Source organism: Malania oleifera, chromosome 1, assembly GCF_029873635.1.
Source record: "Malania oleifera isolate guangnan ecotype guangnan chromosome 1, ASM2987363v1, whole genome shotgun sequence".
In the NCBI taxonomy this organism is placed as follows: Eukaryota; Viridiplantae; Streptophyta; class Magnoliopsida; order Santalales; family Ximeniaceae; genus Malania; species Malania oleifera.
Window position 1 is genome coordinate 11589126 of NC_080417.1, and position 21728 is coordinate 11610853.

General features: G+C 39.1%; 1 protein-coding gene across 3 annotated transcripts in view; it reads right to left on the bottom strand.

Moving 5' to 3' along the window:
- The window catches only part of LOC131152664 (uncharacterized protein At2g23090-like), a 33313-nt gene extending 23207 nt beyond the window's left edge, over positions 1-10106 (bottom strand). For 2 of the 3 annotated variants that reach the window (XR_009136081.1, XM_058104456.1), the window contains exons 1-2: positions 9818-10098; positions 9591-9631 (exon numbers count right to left, since the gene is read on the bottom strand). Coding sequence is in view for 2 of the 3 variants with exons in the window: in XM_058104456.1 (XP_057960439.1) it covers positions 9591-9631; positions 9818-9890 (114 nt within the window). In the remaining variant the exon portion in view is untranslated. Of the gene's footprint in view, positions 1-6486; positions 6867-9590; positions 9632-9817 lie in introns of those variants that run through there. The other variant, XM_058104468.1, reaches the window with a different exon arrangement.
- Between the last annotated feature and the right edge of the window lie 11622 nt (positions 10107-21728).

Genomic DNA, 21728 nt, shown 5'->3' on the forward strand with positions numbered 1-21728 from the left:
GGGTCGTTACAGTTATAGTCGGGAGGGTGACCATAGAGATGCTCAAAGGGTGATTGATTCCCAATGATGGGACAAGGCACACGGTTCATGGTGTAAACAGCTATAAGAGCAGCTTCACCCCAAAAACGTTTAGGACATGAAGCAAATATGAGAAGAGCACGAATGGTATTGAGAATGTCTCAGTGTTTGCGCTCAGCACGCCAATTTTGTTGAAAGGAACTGGGACATGAACGATGAGAAAGAGAGCCATGTTGGCGAAGAAAATAAAGGACTCGAGAGTCTGTGTATTCAGCCGCATTTCCACACAAAACACTTTGATATTGCAAGAAAATTGAGTTTTGACCATGGTAGCAAAATCAAAGTATAACTGGGGTAATTCACATCGGTTACACATAAGAAATATCCAGGTGTAACGGGAGTAATCATCAATAAAAATGACAAAATATCGAGAGCCTCCCACAGTAGCAGTGGAAAATAGGCCCCAAACATCAGAGTGAATTAAGTCAAATGGTGCATAAGAGAAGAGTCACTTTTGCGAAATGGCAATGCCGATTGTTTTGCAAGTTGACAAGGAAGACAATTAAAATTGCTCAAACACTAAGGTTTGGAGGCAGCCAACAGAAGCATGACCAAGATGAGAATGCCAAAGACTGATGGATGGTGTGGATGATATTGGAGTTGTCGTCTGAACTGATGAGGAGAAACGAGATGGAATGTAAAGATTAATGAGCTCAAAGAGTTGTCCAACCTTACAGCCTATCCCCAAGAGTTTGTCCCGTCAGTGGATCTTGTACGCAACAACCAGAAGCGGAAAAAATGATAGTTAGACCGAAGTCACATAATTGACCAACAGATATAAGATTAAGAGTGAGTTGAGGAATACAATAAATATCAGGAAGAGAAGTGTTTCATGTTGAAATTTTTCCGATATGGCTCATGTTCATGGGAGAACCATCAACAGTTTGAATGGTCGGAGTATGGCTAGCAAGACGTTTGGTGGAAAAGAGGGTGGAATCAGGTGTCATGTGTTTACCACATGTAGAGTCAAAGAACCAAGATGAAACCAAGATGAATTACCTGAGGTGACTGACATAGCAATTGAGGATGGATTACCAGAATAAGCCACTTGTTGGACAATTTGCTCTATGTCAGAAGCAGAAAGCGTTTCAATGGAAGTAGTGGATGATGAACATTCAGCAGTAGTGGCTGGATCTAGAAGGAGTACCACGAGATGGGTATTGCTGGGAATGCCTGTTGGGGTTTTGGAAACAATCACGTTGAAGATGACTAGGCGCTTGTTTCTAAAAAAAAATGGCAAACTCGAACCGAACATTCCAAGAGAATGTGCCCCGATTTCTTGTAGTAACTGCATAATTTCTTTGAAGATCTAGATGGAGGCCTTTTGTTGTTGGGGTGAGGTCCCCTTGGAGTAGCGAAGACAACATCTATAGGGGCCGTCTTACGAGGGGCAATGCGAGATTCCTCCGAGAGAAGTTCAGTGACAGCTTGATCCAAAGTAGGTAAGGGACTGCGATGAATGAGAGATGCACAAACATGCTCGAACTCATTAGTAAAGGCCATTAGAAAAAGAACCAAGTTTTGACGATCCCAATAGTTGGAAAATTTTTCAGCATTAGTGGCATCTATAAATTCTAGTTCTGATGAAGCAAGTTGATCCCAAACATAGTACATCTCAGATAGGAAATTATTGATGGATTGCCTAGCTTGTTGTTCCATGCGATGTAGGGTGCCCAGAAGTTGATATTGATGAGACAAATCCATGGTGGTGCAACGTTTCTCCAGAAAGTCCGTGATTTGGCAATTTTGAATCTCCCAAATTGGAGACTAATGGAGTGTATGCACGTGTTGCGAATCCAAGTGATGATTTGGTGGTTTTTGCTATCCCACTCCTCAAGAAGGTCTGTGTATTTGATGTTGGCTTCGCCATCAATTTTCTCTGGTTCGGTGATGTCTCCAGTGACATATTGCCAAAGCTTTCTACCCTTGAGAAAGCTCAACATAGCCTGAGCCCATACAGTGTAGTTGGGGCCTTCCATAACGGTGGCAATAGGTTTTGAAGCCTCAAGATGCTACATAGCGTGCGGAGGCAACGATAGTGGCCTGATGAGGGCAGTGGTGGTGGGAAACAAGCAACTTCGGTCGGAGGGGGCGATTGGAGACGGGCGGCTGCAGTCAGAGGCGATAACCAGAGAAAGGTGGCTAAAGGAAGGCAACTTTAGTCGGAGGCGATGACTAGAGATGGGCGGCTACAGTTGGAGGTGGCGACCAGAGACAAGCGGTGGCAATCGAAGGTAGCGGCGACGGCTAGAGGTAGGCAACGGCTAAAGGCAGTCGAACAGGTATCATAGAGCATACTCAACTCTTGATATACTGAGGTTGCACAAGAAGTATTTCTAATGTGAAAGAACCAAAATGGGGACAAGGGCACTCAAGAGACATAGTCATTCTTCACCCAAGCCCATCTTTCCTACTTGTAGTGGCAATCACAGAGCATACTCAATTCTTGATAGGCCAAGGACCACTAAGAGAGAGAGAGAGAGAGAGAGAGAGAGTCTGAGGGAAAGGTTTGTTTACCAAATCAATGTGGGACAAGACAAGTGTTATATACATTAATAGTTATGTCGTTTGCACAAGTCATGCCTTCCCATACTAGCTAGCATAAATCCACACCTACAACATTTGGTAGTTAAGAGAGAGAGAGTTGTATACAATAAGGGTATCATATTTATAGTCTAGTCTAAGGGAAAGGTTTGTTTACCAAATTGATGTGGGACAAGTGTTCAACAATTATGTCGTTTGCACAAGTCATGCCTTTCCATACTAGCATAAATCTACACCTACAACATTTGGTAGTTTGACTAAATTAAGGTTAAGGAAAAATTTTGCAAGATGTGGCTTGTAAGCCTACCGATCTCTAATGGCCCAGAGCATACTCAACTCTTGATAGGCCAAGGACCACTAAGAGAGAGAGAGAGAGAGAGAGAGAGAGAGAGAGAGAGAGTCTAAGGGAAAGGTTTGTTTACCAAATCAATGTGGGACAAGTGTTATATACATTAACAGTTATGTCGTTTGCACAAGTCATGCCTTTCCATACTAGCATAAATCCACACCTACAACATTTGAGAGAGAGAGAGAGAGAGAGAGAGAGAGAGAGAGAGAGTGAGTTGTATACAAGAAGGGTATCCTATTTATAGTCTAGTCTAAGGGAAAGGTATGTTTACCAAATCGATGTGGGACAAGTGTTATATACATTAATAGTTACGTCGTTTGCACAAGTCATGCCTTTCCAATCCACACCTACAACATTTGGTTGTTTGACTAAATTAAGGTTAAGGAAATATTTTGCAAGATGTGGCTTGTAAGCCTACCAATCTCTAATGGTCCTTGGATAAATTTTGAACTCTATCTGTTGGGACCAATCTTCATGGCTGATAAGCCTCAGCATTACTAAGAATGACTAATGTTGCTACAATACCTCAATCATAACTAGGTTTGGTACCCAATTATCACGATCTAGCCCTTACCAAGTTGTGGAAGTGACTAACAAGGTGCCAAAGGGTGAATTTACCATGTCTCAGTCTAAACTTCTCTAATTATTCAACACTTGGGTTAAGCCTTGTTCATTCATCAAAGCTTTCTAGACACTTTTAGTAATTATGGACTATCCAACAAATGGACATATCATGGGATAATGCCAAATGTAGCAGTTATACTTAGTAGCATGTGGTTAGGGCTGAACATAATTTGATTTTATCCAAATTAACTAAGCAAATTTGATTAATTCAATTCAGTTAAGTTTTGAAATTCAACCAATTTGGTATTGAAGTCGCTTTTTCTTTTTGGTTTTCAATTACTACTTCATTCAATCCCATAATTTGGTTAACCAAATTTTAACTTATAGATAACAACAACAACAACAATAACAATAATAATTTGTGAACGATTAGTTGAAGAGGTAAAGATCACTTATTTAAGCTGAAGGTTGAAGCATTAGTTGAAACAATTTGATTAATCAAATTATTATGTCATAATTTGGTTACTTTTTAATTTGATACAATAACTTGTTCAATTTGGTTTGGTTAATGGAAAAAAGTTTTACTGAAATTTTCAATTAGACAATTTGATATACTGAATTAACCATATTGACCAAATGATTGGTCCTATGTGTGGTGTTTACTAGAGAGGGGTCTTTCTTTCATAAAATTGTTCGTAGAGCTTCTAACATAGGAGGCCCCTCATAGGTAGTCTTAAGTTCGCTCCTAAGGCACTTGCCATGATAAATTCACATAGTGTAACATGCGCCAAGGAGGACAGAGCTTATAGAGCTTTTTGTGCAGTTAGAACTCTAGCAAGAGAAAAATGATCAATTGTCTAAGGAGTTGTTAGTATATATTACCCCCAAAAAAAATGTCACTCGATGCTTCATGGTCAAAAGCAAGTTAATGTGCATGTAAACCCATTATGCATTCACTTGAGCAAGTTGAAAATTAGCTTTCCAAAATTTGAAGCTATCAAATAATCCTACACAACTTTACACAAGCAATGTTTAATAAAAAGTAGGACACTAAAATGAAATCTCTAGCTTATATTTCCGACGTTTGCTTCGTCATGGTTGTTCATTCTTGGGTATTGTTTTAGGACTAGTAGCATACTACAGTCTTCAATGTTTCAACAATAACAAATTATGAGTGATTTTTTTTTTTTTTTTTTTTTTTTGGGTGGAAGTTGCAATCATACAATGTCATGGTAGCATTTGAACACACATAAAATGAGACATACTTCTATGTGAGTGTCTCATGCTCTAGTGTGTTGTAGATCGCACATAAAAAGATTATCAAATTGTTTCTAACTCGCACAACCCATGTCTCCTAAAATTTGAATTGCACTCGCTCACTTCATAGGTGAGCCTCCAAGCCATTGTTAATTTTGGATAGAAAACAAGGCAAGTGCCCATTAGCTTTGTGTTGAACTTAGATATAGCAAACTCATAATAACCATTCATTTGATAGATTCTACCAAATGAATGGTATTTTATGTGCTTAATACATAGTACTCAACACACCCAAGAATTTTTTGCCCCCCACATCTCATACTTATGTTAACAATCTGCATGGAAAAAATTGCGAATTTTAGTGGATTAGTTTTGCTAAAGTTACACCCATCCTTTCCAACAGGATGTAATACAATTGTGATTTCTTGAAACGTACTTTTATAAATAAAATGAAATGAAATGAAATTTTAATGAATATTATATAAAATTAGTAATTTAAAAATTAAAAAGGCCATCCATATAAAATATTACATTTTCTATCCATAGTAAACAATCTCATGGTAAATAACTAAATTTATAAAAAAAAAATTGTATTTTCATTTTTTCTTATAAGATGTCAAACCATCATGTTATGATTAATTTTATTCTTAGAAAAGGACATCTCATTAACCAAACATATCACTAAATCCTACATTTCATTTTATATCACAATTTGTATGGGTAGAATAGAATAACATGCAAATTACATATAAATATATTTATTTATTGAAAAAAAAGGACCATTAATATAAAACAATTATCACTCCATCAAAATATTAAATAATATAGAAACAGGCAATCCCACAATTAAATTTAAAAATAGTTGGTCTAATTTATTCCATGGTGGACTAACAAAAAAACATTTCATTCTTTAAATTTATGATATAACACATTTTTCTTCATAAGTTGTATTACAAATTTATAGGGGCATTTATTTCTTCACATCTTTAAGATCCCTAATGATATAATGTCCAAAAACATTCATTCAAACATTAACATTTGTTTTAACTTCAAAATCTAACACGGCAAGAATCCCACTAAACAAGGCAATCCTATTCTCAACCTCCCCATGAATAAGTTTTCATAAGAATCACATTCTCATTGAAATCCTTTTTTTTCTTAAATCAAATTGCCTTCATTACTTTGTCTAGTTAAACCGTAAACCCCCTCCTAATATATTATCACTATTATTACATTAAAAATAATAAATTATTAATAATATAAATTTTAAATTGTTATATTTTAATAATTCAATAGAAGGGTAAATACTTGCACACTATAATTCCCACGATTATTTTGGTTAATTAATTATTTAAATGTTAATTTTTGAAATTTAAGATTATTGGAAATTTTAAAACAGATATAATCAACCACATTTTTTTAGTAGTTTTATATTAAAAATATAAATATTCTTCATATATTAATTATATATACATTAATAGTCATTGCAAAATAACTGTCATATTGATCCAACATTGACATAAAAATCCTATAAACATTGGTAGGAATCTTACAAAAATATTACCAAAAGATTACCATGAGACAGCAATTCCATTCAAAATATCATTGCATGAAAATATGTTTAACCTTGCGAACCAAAGACTTCCTAAAATTCATTCTTTTCTTAGCATGCAGAGGCAGCGAAACAGCCTAAGTCACATAAATAGCCGAAATAAATTTTTCGACGTTATATATTTGTATTCATTCTCATGAAATACAGGTTCTTAATATGAATTCACCACCCCCACCCCTGGGGCGGGGCATGAGCATCTACCAGTATAAAACTATAGATCATATAAATAATAAACTGACTGCCTCCATCAATCCACAACCAACCATCTTAGGCACACAGCTTCACAATCTTTGACCTATGCATATTGACCACCAGTTCATCCAGGGCAATCACAAAATCTAATCATTTTTTAAGATGAGGAAAACATGCGTTGAGCTCAGACTTAGGATGCTTTGCTTCGGCATGTTCCTTGCACTTCACCTCCGAAGTTGTGCATATGAAGGTCTGCATGCATACCTTGCACTGTGTCGCAGAGACACCATAGAATTGTCATAATAATAATAAACACATATCACACCTGAAGAAAAAAGAATAGAATTCCTAATGGCTGAAATATCATTCCCTTTGCGGGAATGGTCCTCGTGAAAAATTCATTCATGCTTTCCAGAGTCAAATTCTGAATACCCAAAAAGCCATTTCAAATCAAGCACAGAAACTAGGTAACAGAAGGCATGCTTACAAATTATGGAAACATAGAAGGTCCATTTCAGATCAATCATTAAAAACTACTGGCTACAAAAGGCAGACAGATGCTTATTTACAATGTTTATATATATGCCATCCTATAGCTTAACACACTAATTCGGTGTTGATTATTTTTCTTTGTTACAGCTTTTTTACTAGTGCTTTTGTATGAAGAGTACATGCATATCACACCTAATAATATTAAGGAAGTCTCAAGTGTCCTGAATTTTGATAGAACAAGAGTGATATTGACAATGAAATCAATAATTGTCCCATGCACACTATACTAAATATGAGCATATGTCAAAACAGGTACATGGCCAATCAATCAATTCATACCAAGAGTCGAAAGCAAAATAATCCTCAACAACAACAGAATTTTTAAAACAAAATTTGCACAAATGACTGATTTTGAACTATCACACCAAGTCTTATGCAGATACCATGAATGTCAATCAAAAATAATCTGCCAAAAAAAATCCAGGGTTTAATGTTTGATTATACCTACTAATTACAAGTTTCAATTATGCACTAATAACATTCAGTCACAAATCAAATTGAAGTAGGAACTCCCACTGTTTTTGGTTAATTTTCCTCATTATCTCATATATTTTATTTGATATCCAAATTGACCTGTCTATCACATTCCTGTGTTTTCATCTTAGCAAGAGTTTTTAGCCTAACATCAATATTTAGGAATCATCCACAACTACAAAGAGAAATTCCTCTATAAAGAAGAATCTCTTCCCTTATAGATTCAAGATTACCATGGGCATGTGTAAAACTTAGATTTAAACATAGAATGAAAATGTGACTTATTTCAAACATGCCCCACTCCCCTACTTCCATCTCGATGCACAAAATAATCAATCCACAGGCTGCAATGCACAGAAACATAGATGCAACTAATACACGCATGAAATCTTTGTAGTCCAATTCCACAAAATGCAATAGCCAAACATGAGTAAAAGTGATGATTAGAAGCATGATTACAAGGCCAATTTTCGGGCATTCATTAAAGATATAGATCGCCAATATTGAATCTCGGGCATAATTGCATAAAAGTAAAAAATCCATGTGTAACATTAAAACACCACCTCATATTTATGGAATTAATGATTCAATATGTTGAGTGATGGGAATCAACATGTACCTAGAGTATCTTTCGTGGATATTGTGACACATGGATGACCACCCGAAGTCCACCATTGATGTGAACTTTATTTGCAGCAATTGAAGCTTCTCTTAGAAGCTAGCTTGGAAAGAGGACGACACCTTGCAAGTCAAATAGTCTTAGGTTTTCAAGAAGCATTTGTTTCATTTTAAGTTCCTAAAATCCACTATCATAATTATTCTAGTTCCTAGGCACCTATTTCCTATGACAAACTATTTCCTAAGAACCTCATTACCTATGTTTTAAATGTTTTATTTTACTTTTGAATTTTCTTTAATCTTTTAAGAAGTCATGAGCAAGACATGTGCATGTAAGGCTATAAATATGTCATTACTTGTATTGTAAAAGGCATCTTGCATTATCAATTAAAAATAGAAGCTTTTACTTGAACTTATGAATCTTGTTCCTCTCCTTGTGAGTGAGTAGTGTGAGGCTACATTCCGTCTCGCCGGAGATTTGGTGGTTAGAGGCCACAACATCAACATCATCATCAACACTACACACCCACACCTCTTTCATAGCTCACAGTCACAACCACCTCAAGCTTCATTCTTGTCTCAAGATTCCTAAGGATCATCAAGCTTGTTCGTGGTGTGATCAAGTACTCGCATGTCTTTGTGTTTGACATTCCAAACCTTTTGGTAAGCTCGTTTCAATTCCTTATTTGTGACCATCTAAAACAGCCCCTACAAGTACCTTGTAAACATTGAAACTCTACCCAAAGCCTTGATTGAAAAACCTTGTTCAATCTCTTTGAATTTTCCTAATTTTCAACACGAACAAGCTTGCTAGTACCATGCTTAGAGATATTTGATATGTACGCTAGGACTTGTAATCTAAGACTTCTAATATAACATCTTTTAAAGTGAACTTGATTACTTGAATGAAATGATCAACTAAGGGCTTTGAACCAAATCATATGTGTTTTCAAAATCTCAATAACTTGTGATCATTAGAATATGTTTGTGATGTTCATGTTTGGTTAATTCAATTCTTCTCATAGATTGTGATATTGTTTGTGTGCTACAACGAGGATCAACGTAGGACTAGGGCTACTTAGAACCGTCCTACATCATTCAGAGACTTAATTAGTTAGTTTTGCATCCAATCTCAAAAAACATACTAAATCTGTCAAAGATTACTCCCAACAAAAAAAAAAGGAAAAAGAAAAGCAACTAAGATGTTTCCAAGTTAGTCATGCTCTTAGAAGCAAAATTTCAATAGTTTATATGAGTTAAAAACTGGGAAAATACTTACACGACGCTAGGCCAAACAGTCCATCAATCTAAGAGGGAGAGAGAGAGAGAGAGCATGAACACGAAAAGTACCTGGATTGTCATGGCTTTTTTGTTTGATTCTAGCTGGCTTCCTGAATATTTCAAAGTGAAAAAAGCAAGGTTAAGAAGAAGAGGAAGAAGAAGACGATGATGCGAAATTATGGGGCCAAAATTTCCAAACGGGAAAACAAAACCTGATTAGAGAGAGAGAGAGAGAGAGAGAGAGAGAGAGAGAGAGAGAGAGGAAAAGTGGCTGGGAGTAGGAGCAGGAGAAATACCCTTGGCCGCCTTCTGCTTCTCCAAGTTCTTCTCTCGTGCCATCTTGGCCTTCTGGCCATTGCCTCCTCCCATGTCTGACTGATCGATCGAACAGGAATTGGAAGCAGAAAGAGAAACCCTAGTTTTGCCCTGCGGCTTGGGTCGGGGGAGTAGGGTGGATGGCCGGAGCCCAGAAAAGAACGCGAACGTGTCTAGATGCAATTAGGGATTTGTTATCGGTCACTTTAAATTGGGTTTAGGTTTGGGAGGAGAGAATTCATTTATAAATAGATAAATTCGAACCCAACTTAAATGAATTAGACGGGTTTGAATTTAATACATTGAGTCAATTATTTGTCTCTTAAAAATTAATTTTTTTATTTTTTATTTTTTATTTTTGGACTTTGAGATAAATAATATTTTACAATTACAAGTTACATAACTGAATTTATTGAAAATTTAAAGAAGAAAAAATGGTGCACAATATAAGTGACAGACTATATTTATATTGGCGTTGTTTTTAAAATTTTAAATCATATTTTTTGAAAAAAAATCAAAGAGATTTACTGTTTTTGAAACTTTAAGTTTTTTGCTAAGATATTAATAAATAAAATAAATGACTAAAACTTGGTGAAACGGTAGAGAAAAAAAAAAGGAAATTAAAATATATATATATATATTTTTTTTTTAAATAGGTACTTAATAGGTAATCATTTATTTTCTGTTTAATAAATGGGTGAGTTTGGATGTAAGGACATGAACTGTGATATATGGATTAATTATGTAAAAGAAGGGTAAATTGGTAAATTGAGCAGAGTTCGTCGACGAGGCCCTAGTTCGTCAATGAAGTCCCTTCTGTTCTCGTTGACGAAATTTAGAGGCTCGTCAACAAGAAGAAGCCGAGAGATTTCGGAAAACTGGGAATCTTAGGCTCGTCGACGATGTCACCGTCTCGTCAACGAGGGCGTCATTTCCTTGACGAGGACGGCCGAGTCAAGGGCTATAAATATCAGTTTCCATTACTTTGCAACTAAGTAATCTCAAAATATCCTCTCCCTCTCTTTTTAGAACTTGAAGAACTCTCTCTCTCTAGGTTTCTTTGCCGTTCGTCGCCTGATTCGTAAATCCGACGTTACCGCATAGATCAGGGGAGGATTCTCTACGTTTTTAGCGGATCGGAATCTCGTTTCGAGTAGTTTCGGGTTTCAGGCCAAAATCGAGGTAAGGTTCAGTTTTCTTTTCTAATTCGAAATATGTGTAGTAGTATGAGTTGTAAGCATGTATTGTACTGTGGTTTATAAATTTTGGAGTCTCGGTTCGTAGTTGTGGGGACCGTAGAGTTCGTAGTTGGATTTCGGGTTAAGGTAAGGGGATTCAGTTTATATCAGTTACTTTTTGAAATCGGGATCGGTAAACCTGTAGGTTATGATCGTATGTATGTTTTGGTAACTTATTTGGGGAAATCTATCGGGTAAAATACGGGATTTTCGGGTTACGATTTTCGAGAAAATTCGAGGATTTCGGGTATCATCTCTGCTTTGTTTGGAAAACCGTTTGTTTTATTTAAACTATATTATTAAAATGACTGTTATCCATATTTATATAAAACTGTATGCTTGAATTGGAAAACGATATGATTTGTCGTAAACCAAATGAGTGTGGAATGTATGGTTGTATGTAATTGTTCCAACTATTTTATAAAACAGTTATGTAGCAGCTAATTACTGTACGCTGATGAGTATAGAAACGTGAGTTTCAAAATGATTCTAGGTTTTGTGAAATCGACTAGTGGCGGCTAATTACTGTACGCCGAAACAGCTATGTGGTGGCTAATTACCGTATGTTGTGCCATGTACCGATGTCCAAACTGTGGGCGAGAGTGTCTAGCTCTATATCCGAGGGTTTGAAATATCGCCTGTGTGTTCTGACTGGTCACCGATGGGTGTGCGCTACACCGTAGTGGCAACGATATCGCTGTGGGGCTTTAGTTTCCATGGGATATTGGGTGCTTGTATTGGCAATGTAATCGCTGTGAAGCTTCAGGTTTCATAGAGTAGTTACGTATTAGTGTGACGACACTGATCGTATGTTTGGGTATTGTATGTACTGGAATGGAATTTTGAAAATACTGGAACTGTATGGAAATGTTTTTTGTATCGTATTGTATGGTGTTATGTTTTATATAAAATAACACTGGTATGCCACACACTGATATAACCTGCTTTCTTATTTATTGAGAGGTATCTCACCCCGAATGTACAGTTAAATGTTTTCAGGTCCTTTAGGTAGCCGTAATTAGCATCTTATCATTTGGAAGCAGGGTTGTCGTTAGTTGCTGTTAGTGCCTGTTTAGGTACGAGTTTTTGTGATGGTTTTTGTGGACACCCGGGGTATGTTTGTAATTATGGGAATGTATATCCTAGTTTTGTATAAACTCTGGTATGGTACCGTACATGTATAGAAAGACCGTATTCTGTTGTGTATTTGATGAGTATGGATGCGTATGTTTATGTTTTAAGGGCATTCGTGTATCCCACGGGGTCAGACCCTCTTATTGTATTGTATCATGTATGTTTTAATTGATACAGAAACGGGTTAAGTTACTATTCTCACACCTAGGACCCATCTGCGAGTTCGGGGCGTGACATTGGATTTATTGGTTATTTAATAAATATAAATTAAAAATCAAAATATTTTTAAACTCTTCACTTTTTACAATTTTTTAGAAAAAGAAATTTGCAAGCATACGTGTAATAGGTGTTCACTACCAATTATTATAACTTTTATTGACAAAAGTAATATCATCTCTAATCTCTAATCTCTTATCTTTAATATTATAAAGGGATTACGCAGTATCATGGTTCACATTATCTCAAAGTATTCCTTTAAATACCTATAATTATTCTTCTTTGATATTACAAATATCATATTTATTCATATAACTATCTATAATTATTCCAAAATACTGTCGTATTTTGATTAAATTAATAAGCACTTGCATAAGTTAAAGCTTTTAATGTAATATAAATAATATCTTCTTGCAATATATTTAATCAATAATTATAAATAAAAATATAATTTATTGTTATACAAAAATATAATTTATTTTTTTAAAAATTTTAATCATTTAGGTATTGAAATTTTTGTCATTCTCATTTTTATAAAGGATAAAATTAGAAAAGATCTTTGCTCCTAGTTTTTTCCTTCACCTAATTAAGCAAAAATGTAAGATGGAAGTGTAAGAACCCGAACTATGAAAACTGGGTTTAAATAAATAAGAGAGGGGTAAATTGGTATTTGAACAGGCTTTGTCGACGAAGCTAGAATTCGTCAACGAAGGCCATGCATTTCTCATCGACGAAATTCAGGGCCTCGTTGACGAGGGGAAGCCGAGGAGTCTCGGAAAAACCGGCGATCACAAATTCATTGACGAGGCCACCGATTCGTCGACGAAGTCAGTGAAAGATTCATCGACGAGAACACCATTTCATCGACGAAATTGTCCGGGTCAAAGGTACTATAAATAGAATTTTCATTACTTCTTCATTAAGAAACTTAGATTTTATCTCTCTTTCTCTCTAGAACTCTCCCTACTCTCTCTCTCTCTAGATTTCTTCGCCGATCGTTGATGGAATCGAGAATCTGAAGTTACCACGAGGATCGTGGAAGGATTCTCTACAACTTCTACGTATCGGAATCTCATTTCGAAGATTTTTGGGTTTTGGCGAAAAATCGAGGTAAGGCTCGATTTTCAATTTTGATCTGGTAGTTTTGTCGGTAATCGTCTTGTGAGCATATTCTATACTATTATTTATAGTTTTTGGAACTCGGTTCACTGTTTAGGGGCCTTGGAGTTCGAGATTTGGTATCCAGGGAAAAGGTAAGGGGAATTATGTTTATATTGGTTATTTTTTAAATCGGACTTGACGGAACTGTGGTCCACGATCCTGTGTGTGTTTTGGCTACTCATTTGAAGGGATCTAACGAGGAAAACTACAGGTTTTTCATTATTACAATTTTGGGGAAAATGGGGCGACGAGCTGCATCCTTGGTTTTGTTGAAAACCGTGGGTATATGTTGATTTATACGGTGTTATTGGGATGGTCGTGCCTTGACTTGTTTAAATTGTATTTGTTTGGAAAACCATGATTTAGATTACCAAATTGGTGTGGTTTGTTTGGTTATATAAGCATGCATATGTTATATCTTGGTGAAATAGGAACGGGGTTCCAAATTGTTATAGGTTTGAAAATTCAACTTTTGCCGAAGAGTGCGCAATACCACTAGATTGGCCGGCTTTCGAGCCGAAAGGTGTGTGAACACCAGATCTACACCGGTTCAACGCTGATACTATGCCAGGTTACCAAGGCCCCCGGCGTTTGCCGAAGGGTGTGAAATATCACCAGACTGCCGACGTTGGCTGAAGGGTGTGAAATATCACCAGATCACCGATTTTTACCGAAGGGTGTGAAATACCACCAGACAGTCCGGCTTCGAGCCGAAGGGTGTGACGACACCAGATTGTATTGCTTGGTCTGTGAAAATACTAGAACTATTTTGATTGTTTTGACTATTGATCGATACATGTTAGTGTATCATGATAACACTCAAATGCCACACACCGATATAACCTGTGTTCTTCCTTACTGAGAGGTGTCTCACCCCTGCTGTACATACATTTTTATAGGTCCTTTGAGTAAGCGGAACTAGCGTCCTGGTGTAGGGAGCGTAGTGGCCGGTGTACTGCGTTTAGCGCTTAGGTAAGTGCTAGGACTGTTTGTTGATAGGTTGCCATTTTGGGATGTGTTGGGCACCCAGTTTGTACCTTTTGGTAGAGCCATGTTTTGCTCTTGTATAGACTCTGGTATGGTACTGCATATGTATATATAGATGACTTTTTTTCGCTGCGTATATGTTTTGTGATTGGATGTGTTTAGGGTGCCTGGGAACCCCACGGGGTCGGACCCTCATCCATTGTACTGTATCTTTGGATGTTTGATCGGATACAGGGACAGGTTAGATTACATTTTCACCCTTGGGTTCCATTACGGGGTTCGGGGCGTGACAGCTTGGTATCAGAGCTAACCAGGTTACTAGATCTTGTAGACTTGGTTAGGCTTAGTTGTGAGTACATACCAAAGTATAGGATGTTGACATGGGTAGTGTTTGTTGAGGGTTGTTCGGTTGCTAGACTGGGATTTGTCGATGATATTCCGTGTTTTTCCTAGGATGACGATTCCAATAAAAGTAGGGCAGATCATTGATGACTTTCGTGTCGGTGTGATAGGACAGACCTAGACCTGATAGGGAATAGTTAACACGATTAGTGTAGATCATGGTGTTAACTGTATGTGTCGTAGGGATATTGATAGATTCCTATTGTGTTGTAGAATGGAGCCCAAGGATAATAACTTGGGAAGTGGCTCCGAGGAGACTGCGAGTGATGAGTCTCCTTCTGTGCCTCGAGGTTTGACGAGGCAGGTATTGCGGGAGATCGGGCGGAGTGTCAGGAGACACGAGCGCTCTCCTACTACTGCGGGGTGCACCATTGAGAGGTTCACACGCATGCATCCTCCGACGTTCTCTGGAGGACCTGACCGAACGATAGTAGAGGATTGGGTGGAGAAGACTAAGAGGATTCTGGAGGTTTTGCACTGCACGAATAGGCAGCGAGTCCTCTATGCTACTTTCCAGCTGTCTGGGGAGGCAGGTCGATGGTGGACTGCAATGAATCTGCTAGAGAAGCAGAGAGCTGGTCCTGAGGAGATGACGCGGAGCCGATTTAAGGAGGTGTTCTTTGACAGATACTTTCTGGCTTCAATACGTGAAGCGAAGGCAGATGAGTTTTCTGCGCTAACTCAGGGGAGCTTGATGGTGCAGGGGTATGCGGCTCGGTACATAAAGCTATCCCGCTTTGCACCATGTATGATCTCGAGCAAGTATGAGAAGACTCGGAGGTTCGAGAAGGGCTTGAGGAAGGATATCCGCAGACTAGTGGGTATGCTTCAGATCCGCGAGTTCTTGGTGTTGGTGGATAAGGACACGGTGATCGAGACTGGTATCCGAGAGGATAAGGCGGATCAGGAATCGAGGAAGAGGACAGTACCTTCTGGTTCTCATACAGGATCTCGTCAAGGATCGTGGAAGAAGAGGAGCAAGGGCTCAGATTACCGCCAAAATACCAAGCGCCGGGATTCTCAGGGGAGCCAGACTCGTGGACGTTGTGCCAGATGCCATAAATGGCACGAGGGTGAGTGCCAGTCATTTGGGGGTAACTGCTATAACTGTGGTCGACCTGGCCATATGGCTCGTGATTGTTGTGCACCGAGGCGAGATGTGCCTGCATTCAGTAGGGACTAAGGAAGCAATCAGATACCTCGGGGAACTGTTCACACAAATATTGCTCCGACCAAAGTAAACTCTCTTACTCTAGTGGACGCTAAGCATGCAGGTAACGTGGTGACAAGTACCTTATTATTACTTTCAAATAAAGTTTTTGTTTGGATTGATTCGGGTGCAACCCATTCCTTTGTATTTGTGAATTTTGTGGGATGGTGTGGGGTTGAGACTCGAGATATGGATGAGGTGTTATATGTTACTATGCCATCTGGGAGTGTATCTTTCTGTAGGAAGATGTTGGTAGACTGCCTAGTGAAAATTCAAGGAAAGCTACTACCAACGAATCTGGTGGTATACTACATGTCGGGGTTTGATATTATTCTAGGGATGGATTGGTTATTCTCCAGTTACGTGGTGATCGACTGTCATAGGAAGGTAGTAATGTTTAGACCACCTAGGGAGCAGGAATATGAATTCGTGGGATCGTGTGTGCGTTCAACGCCACAGATTCTATCAGCATTACAGATGAGGAGGCTACTCTTCGGCGGATGTCAGGGGTACCTAGCTTGTGTGTAGGAAATGTCGCGGAATGAGTTGACGCTCAAGGACATTCAGGTAGTCAGCGAGTTTTTGAATGTATTTCCAGATGATTTACCCGGTTTACCTCCAGATCATGAGGTGGAGTTTGCGATAGAGTTGCTGCCTGGTAAGGCACCGATCTCTAAAGCTCCGTACCGGATGGCTCCAACATAACTTTGAGAGTTGAAGGAGCAGTTGCAGGAATTACTAGACAGGGGATTCATTCGACCTAGTGTTTCACCCTAGGGAGCTCCAGTATTGTTTGTGAAGAAGAAGGACGGGTCGATGTGGATGTGCATTGATTACCATGAGATTAACAAGGTAACTGTGAAAAATCGCTATCCTTTATCTCGTATAGATGATCTTTTGACCTGTTGCAGGGGACACGGGTCTTTTCGAAGATCGACTTGCGGTCAGGATATAATCAGGTGAGGGTCAAATCAGAGGAGGTAGCGAAGATAGCTTTTTGAACTAGATATGGCCACTACGAGTTCTTGGTCATGCCATTTGGGTTGACTAATGCTCCGACGGTGTTCATGGATCTGATGAACAGGGTTTTCCATGGGTACCTAGATCAATTCGTAGTGGTATTCATTGATGACATTCTGGTATACTCGAGGAGTATGGAAGAGCACGTGGAACATTTGAGGTTAGTGTTATAGATTCTGTGGGAGAAGAAGTTGTATGCTAAGCTGAAGAAGTTTGAATTCTGGTTGAGTCAGATTGCATTTTTAGGTCATGTGGTTACTGGGGATGGTATATTAGTTGATCCTAGCAAGATTGATGTTGTGGTCGACTGGGTAAGGCCGAAGAATGTACAGGAGGTTCGGAGTTTTCTAGGACTAGTGGGTTACTATCGTCGATTCGTAGAGGGTTTCTCTAAATTATCTAAACCTTTGACACGATTGACGAAGAAGGGAGTCCATTTTGAGTGGACCAGTGATTGCGAGCAATGCTTTCAGAAGTTGAAGCACCGGTTGGTTACTGCTCCAGTGTTGACCATTCCTTCAGGGGATGGTGGGTTTGTGATTTATAGCGACGCGTCTCTGAAAGGCTTGGGATGTGTGCTTATGTGGTAAGGTAAGGTAATGGCGTATGCTTATCGGTAATTGAAAGAGTATGAGAAGAACTACCCTACGCATGATTTGGAATTGGCCGCTATGGTATATGCATTGAAGATTTGGCGACACTATCTGTATGGGGTGTAGTGTGAGATCTTCACTAACCATAAGAGCCTCAGGTATTTCTTCACGAAAAAGGAGTTGAACATGAGGCAGATACGTTGGCTAGAGTTGATTAAGGACTACAATTGCACGATCAGTTATCACTCGAGAAAGGCTAATGTTGTGGCTGATGCGTTGAGTCAGAAGTCAGGGCCTACGGCTGTATCTGCAGTTGTAACTCATTGTCACATCAGACGGGATTTGGAAATCTCAAGTATAGAGTTGGTGGTTGGTGATCATCAGGCTTATCTTGCTAGCTTGGTGGTTCAACCGACTTTATTTGAGCGTATAAAAGCCACACAGGCTAGTGATGCAGAGTTGGCAGAGGTTAGGAAAAAGGTACAGCAGGGACTAACTATAGAGTTTAACATCTCTGAGGAAGGTGTGTTGAGGTTTGGGACCAGACTGTGTGTTCCGAACGATGATGAGGTCAGAAGTACGATTCTAGAGGAGGCGCATCGTTCTATGTATATGGTACATCCTGGTAGTACTAAGATGTGTCGGAACTTGCGCGAGACCTTCTGGTGGTCTGGTATGAAGAGGCATATTGCTCAGTTCATGGAGCAGTGTCTGACGTGTCAGCAGGTTAAAGCTGAACATCAGAGGCCGGTAAGGCCGTTGCAGCCTTTGCCTATTCCGATATGGAAATGGGAGCATATTTCCATGAATTTTGTGACCAGTTTGCCACCAGCGCTTCACGGGCAGAATTCTATTTGGGTGATCGTGGATAGATTGACGAAATCTGCTCGTTTCATACCGATGAAAGTTGGCTATCCTTTGAGTAGGCTAGTAGATTTGTATGTGCATGAGATTGTGAGAATGCACGGGGTACCGGTGTCCATTGTATCAGATCGAGATTCGAGGTTTACTTCTCCATTGTGTCCATTGGGGACGAAGCTTACTTTCAGTACAGCGTTCCACCCCCAGACTGACGGACAGTCGGAGAGGACGATACAGATACTGGAAGATATGTTGCGAGCTTGTGTGTTAGACTTTGGTCGTAGCTGGATACAGTTTATGCCACTTGTAGAGTTCGCTTATAACAATAGCTTCCAATCTAGTATCAGGATGGCTCCGTTTGAGGCTTTGTATGGTCGGAGGTGTCGATCTCCTTTGTGTTGGGATGAGGTTGGTGAACGTCAGGTGTTAGGACCTAAACTCGTGTAGCAGGCGTATGAGAAGGTGGGTTTGATTTGAGAGAGGATAAGATCAGCTCAGAGTCGGTAGAAGAGTTATGCAGATGTTCGCCGCCGTGAGTTAGAGTTCCAAGTGGGAGGTAAGGTATTTCTACGTATCGCTCCGATGAAAGGGGTGATGAGATTCGGGAGGAAGGGTAAGTTGAGCCCGAGGTATATTGGACCATTCGAGGTACTTGACTTGAGCGAGTGGGTCCGGTAGCCTACAGAGTTGCATTACCTCTAGCACTTTCGAGGGTCCATGATGTGTTTCACGTAACCTTCACATGTTATTAGTTATGATGAGTTGGAAATTAGGGATACTTTAGCATATGAGGAGGTACCTGTTCAGGTTCTGAACCGTAAAGTTCAAAAACTTCGTACCAAAGAGATACCGTTAGTAAAGGTATTGTGGCGAAACCACGAGGTTGAGGAAGCTTCTTGGGAACTGGAAATGGAAATACGCCGGAAGTATCCACAGTTGTTTTGAGCACTTGTACATGATCCTACTATGGGTTGGGATAGGTGGTTAGTCGTCGGGAGTGTGTGTATTGTGAACTCCTGAAACTGTTGTATATGTAACCACGGTATTCCTTCGCCATAAGTGAGGGTATGTATGTGTATATGTATGATGGGACTGCACTGTAGTAGTCGCCAGTTTATTGTTGGTAGTTCGTATATGTGTATTCCGGATATGACTTTATGAATAAGAGATGGCAAATATCGAGGACGAAATTTTTGTAAGGAGGGGAGATTATAAGAACCCAAACTATGAAAACTGGGTTTAACTAAATAAGAGAGGGGTAAATTGGTATTTAAACAGGCTTCGTAGACGAAGCCAGAATTCATTAACGAAGGCCATGCATTTCTCGTCAACGAAATTCAGGGGCTCATCGACGAGGAGAAGCCGAGGAGTCTCGGAAAAATCGGTGATCACAAATTCATCGACGAGGCCACCGATTCGTCGATGAAGTCAGTGAAAGATTCGTCGACGAGAACACCATTTCATCGATGAAATTGCCCGGGTCAAAGGTAGTATAAAGAGAATTTTCATTACTTCTTCATTAAGAAACTTAGATTTTATCTCTCTCTCTCTCTATATAACTCTCCCTCTCTCTCTCTCTAGAATTCTTCGCCGATCATTGATGGAATCGAGAATCTGAAGTTACCACAAGGATCGTGGAAGGATTCTCTACAACTTCTACGGATCGAAATCTCATTTCAGAGATTTTTGGGTCTTTGCAAAAAATCGAGGTAAGGCTCGATTTTCAATTCTGATCCAGTAGTTTTGTAGGTAACTGTAGTGTGATTTGTAGGTTTTGGAACTCGGTTCGCTGTTTAGGGGCCTTGGAGTTTGGGATTTGGTATTCGAGGAAAAGGTAAAGGGAACTATATTTATATTGGTTATTTTTGAAATCGGACTCGGCAGAACTGTGGTCCACAGTCTTTTGTGTGTTTTGGCTACTCATTTGGGGGGATCTAACGTGGAAAACTATGAGTTTTTCATTATTACAGGTTTAGGAAAAAGGGGGCGACGAGCTGCATCCTTGGTTTTGTTAAAAACCGTGAGTATATGTTGATTTATACTATGTTATTGGGATGCTCGTGCCTTGACTTGTTTAAACTGTATTTGTTTGGAAAACCATGATTTTGATTACCAAATGAGTGTGGTTTGTTTGGTTATATGAGCATGCATATGTTGTATCTGGGTGAAATAGGAATGGAGTTCCAAATTGTTCTAGGTTTGAAAATCCGGCTTTTGTTAAAGAGTGCGCAATACCACTAGATTGGCCAGCTTTCAAGCCGAAGGGTGTACGAACACCAGATCTGCATCGGTTCAACGCTGATGCTATGCCAGGTTACCGGGGGCACCGGAGTTTGCCGAAGGGTGTGAAATATCACCAAATCATCGGTTTTTACCAAAGGGTGTGAAATATCACCAAATTGTCGGTTTTTACCAAAGGGTGTGAAATACCACCAAACAATCCGGCTTCGATCTGATGGGTGTGAGGACACCAGATTGTATTTCTTGGTCTGTGAAAATACTAGAACTATTTTGATTGTTTTGACTATTGATCCATGCATGTTAGTGTATCATGATAACACTTAAATGCCACACACCAATATAACTTGTGTTCTTCCTTATTGAGAGGTGTCTCACCCCTACTGTATGTACATTTTCACAGGTCCTTCGAGTAACCGGAACTAGCGTCTTGGTGTAGGGAGTGTAGTGGCCGGTGTACTGCGTTTAGCGCTTAGGTAAGTGCTAGGACTGTTTTTTTGATGAGTTGCCATTTTGGGATGTGTTGGGCACCCAGTTTGTACATTTTGGTAGAGTCATGTTTTACTCTTGTATAGACTCTAGTATGGTACTGCATATGTATATATAGATGACTTTTTTCCGCTGCGTATATGTTTTGTGATTGGATGTGTTTAGGGTGCCTGGGAACCCCACTGGGGTGGACTCTCATCCATTATACTATATCTTTGGATATTTGATCGGATACAGGGACAAATTAGATTACATTTTCACCCTTAGGTCCCATTTCGGGGTTCGGGGCGTGACAGGAAGTGTTTATTGGGTCGGAATGTTTCATCTTAGAAAAAAAGATTTT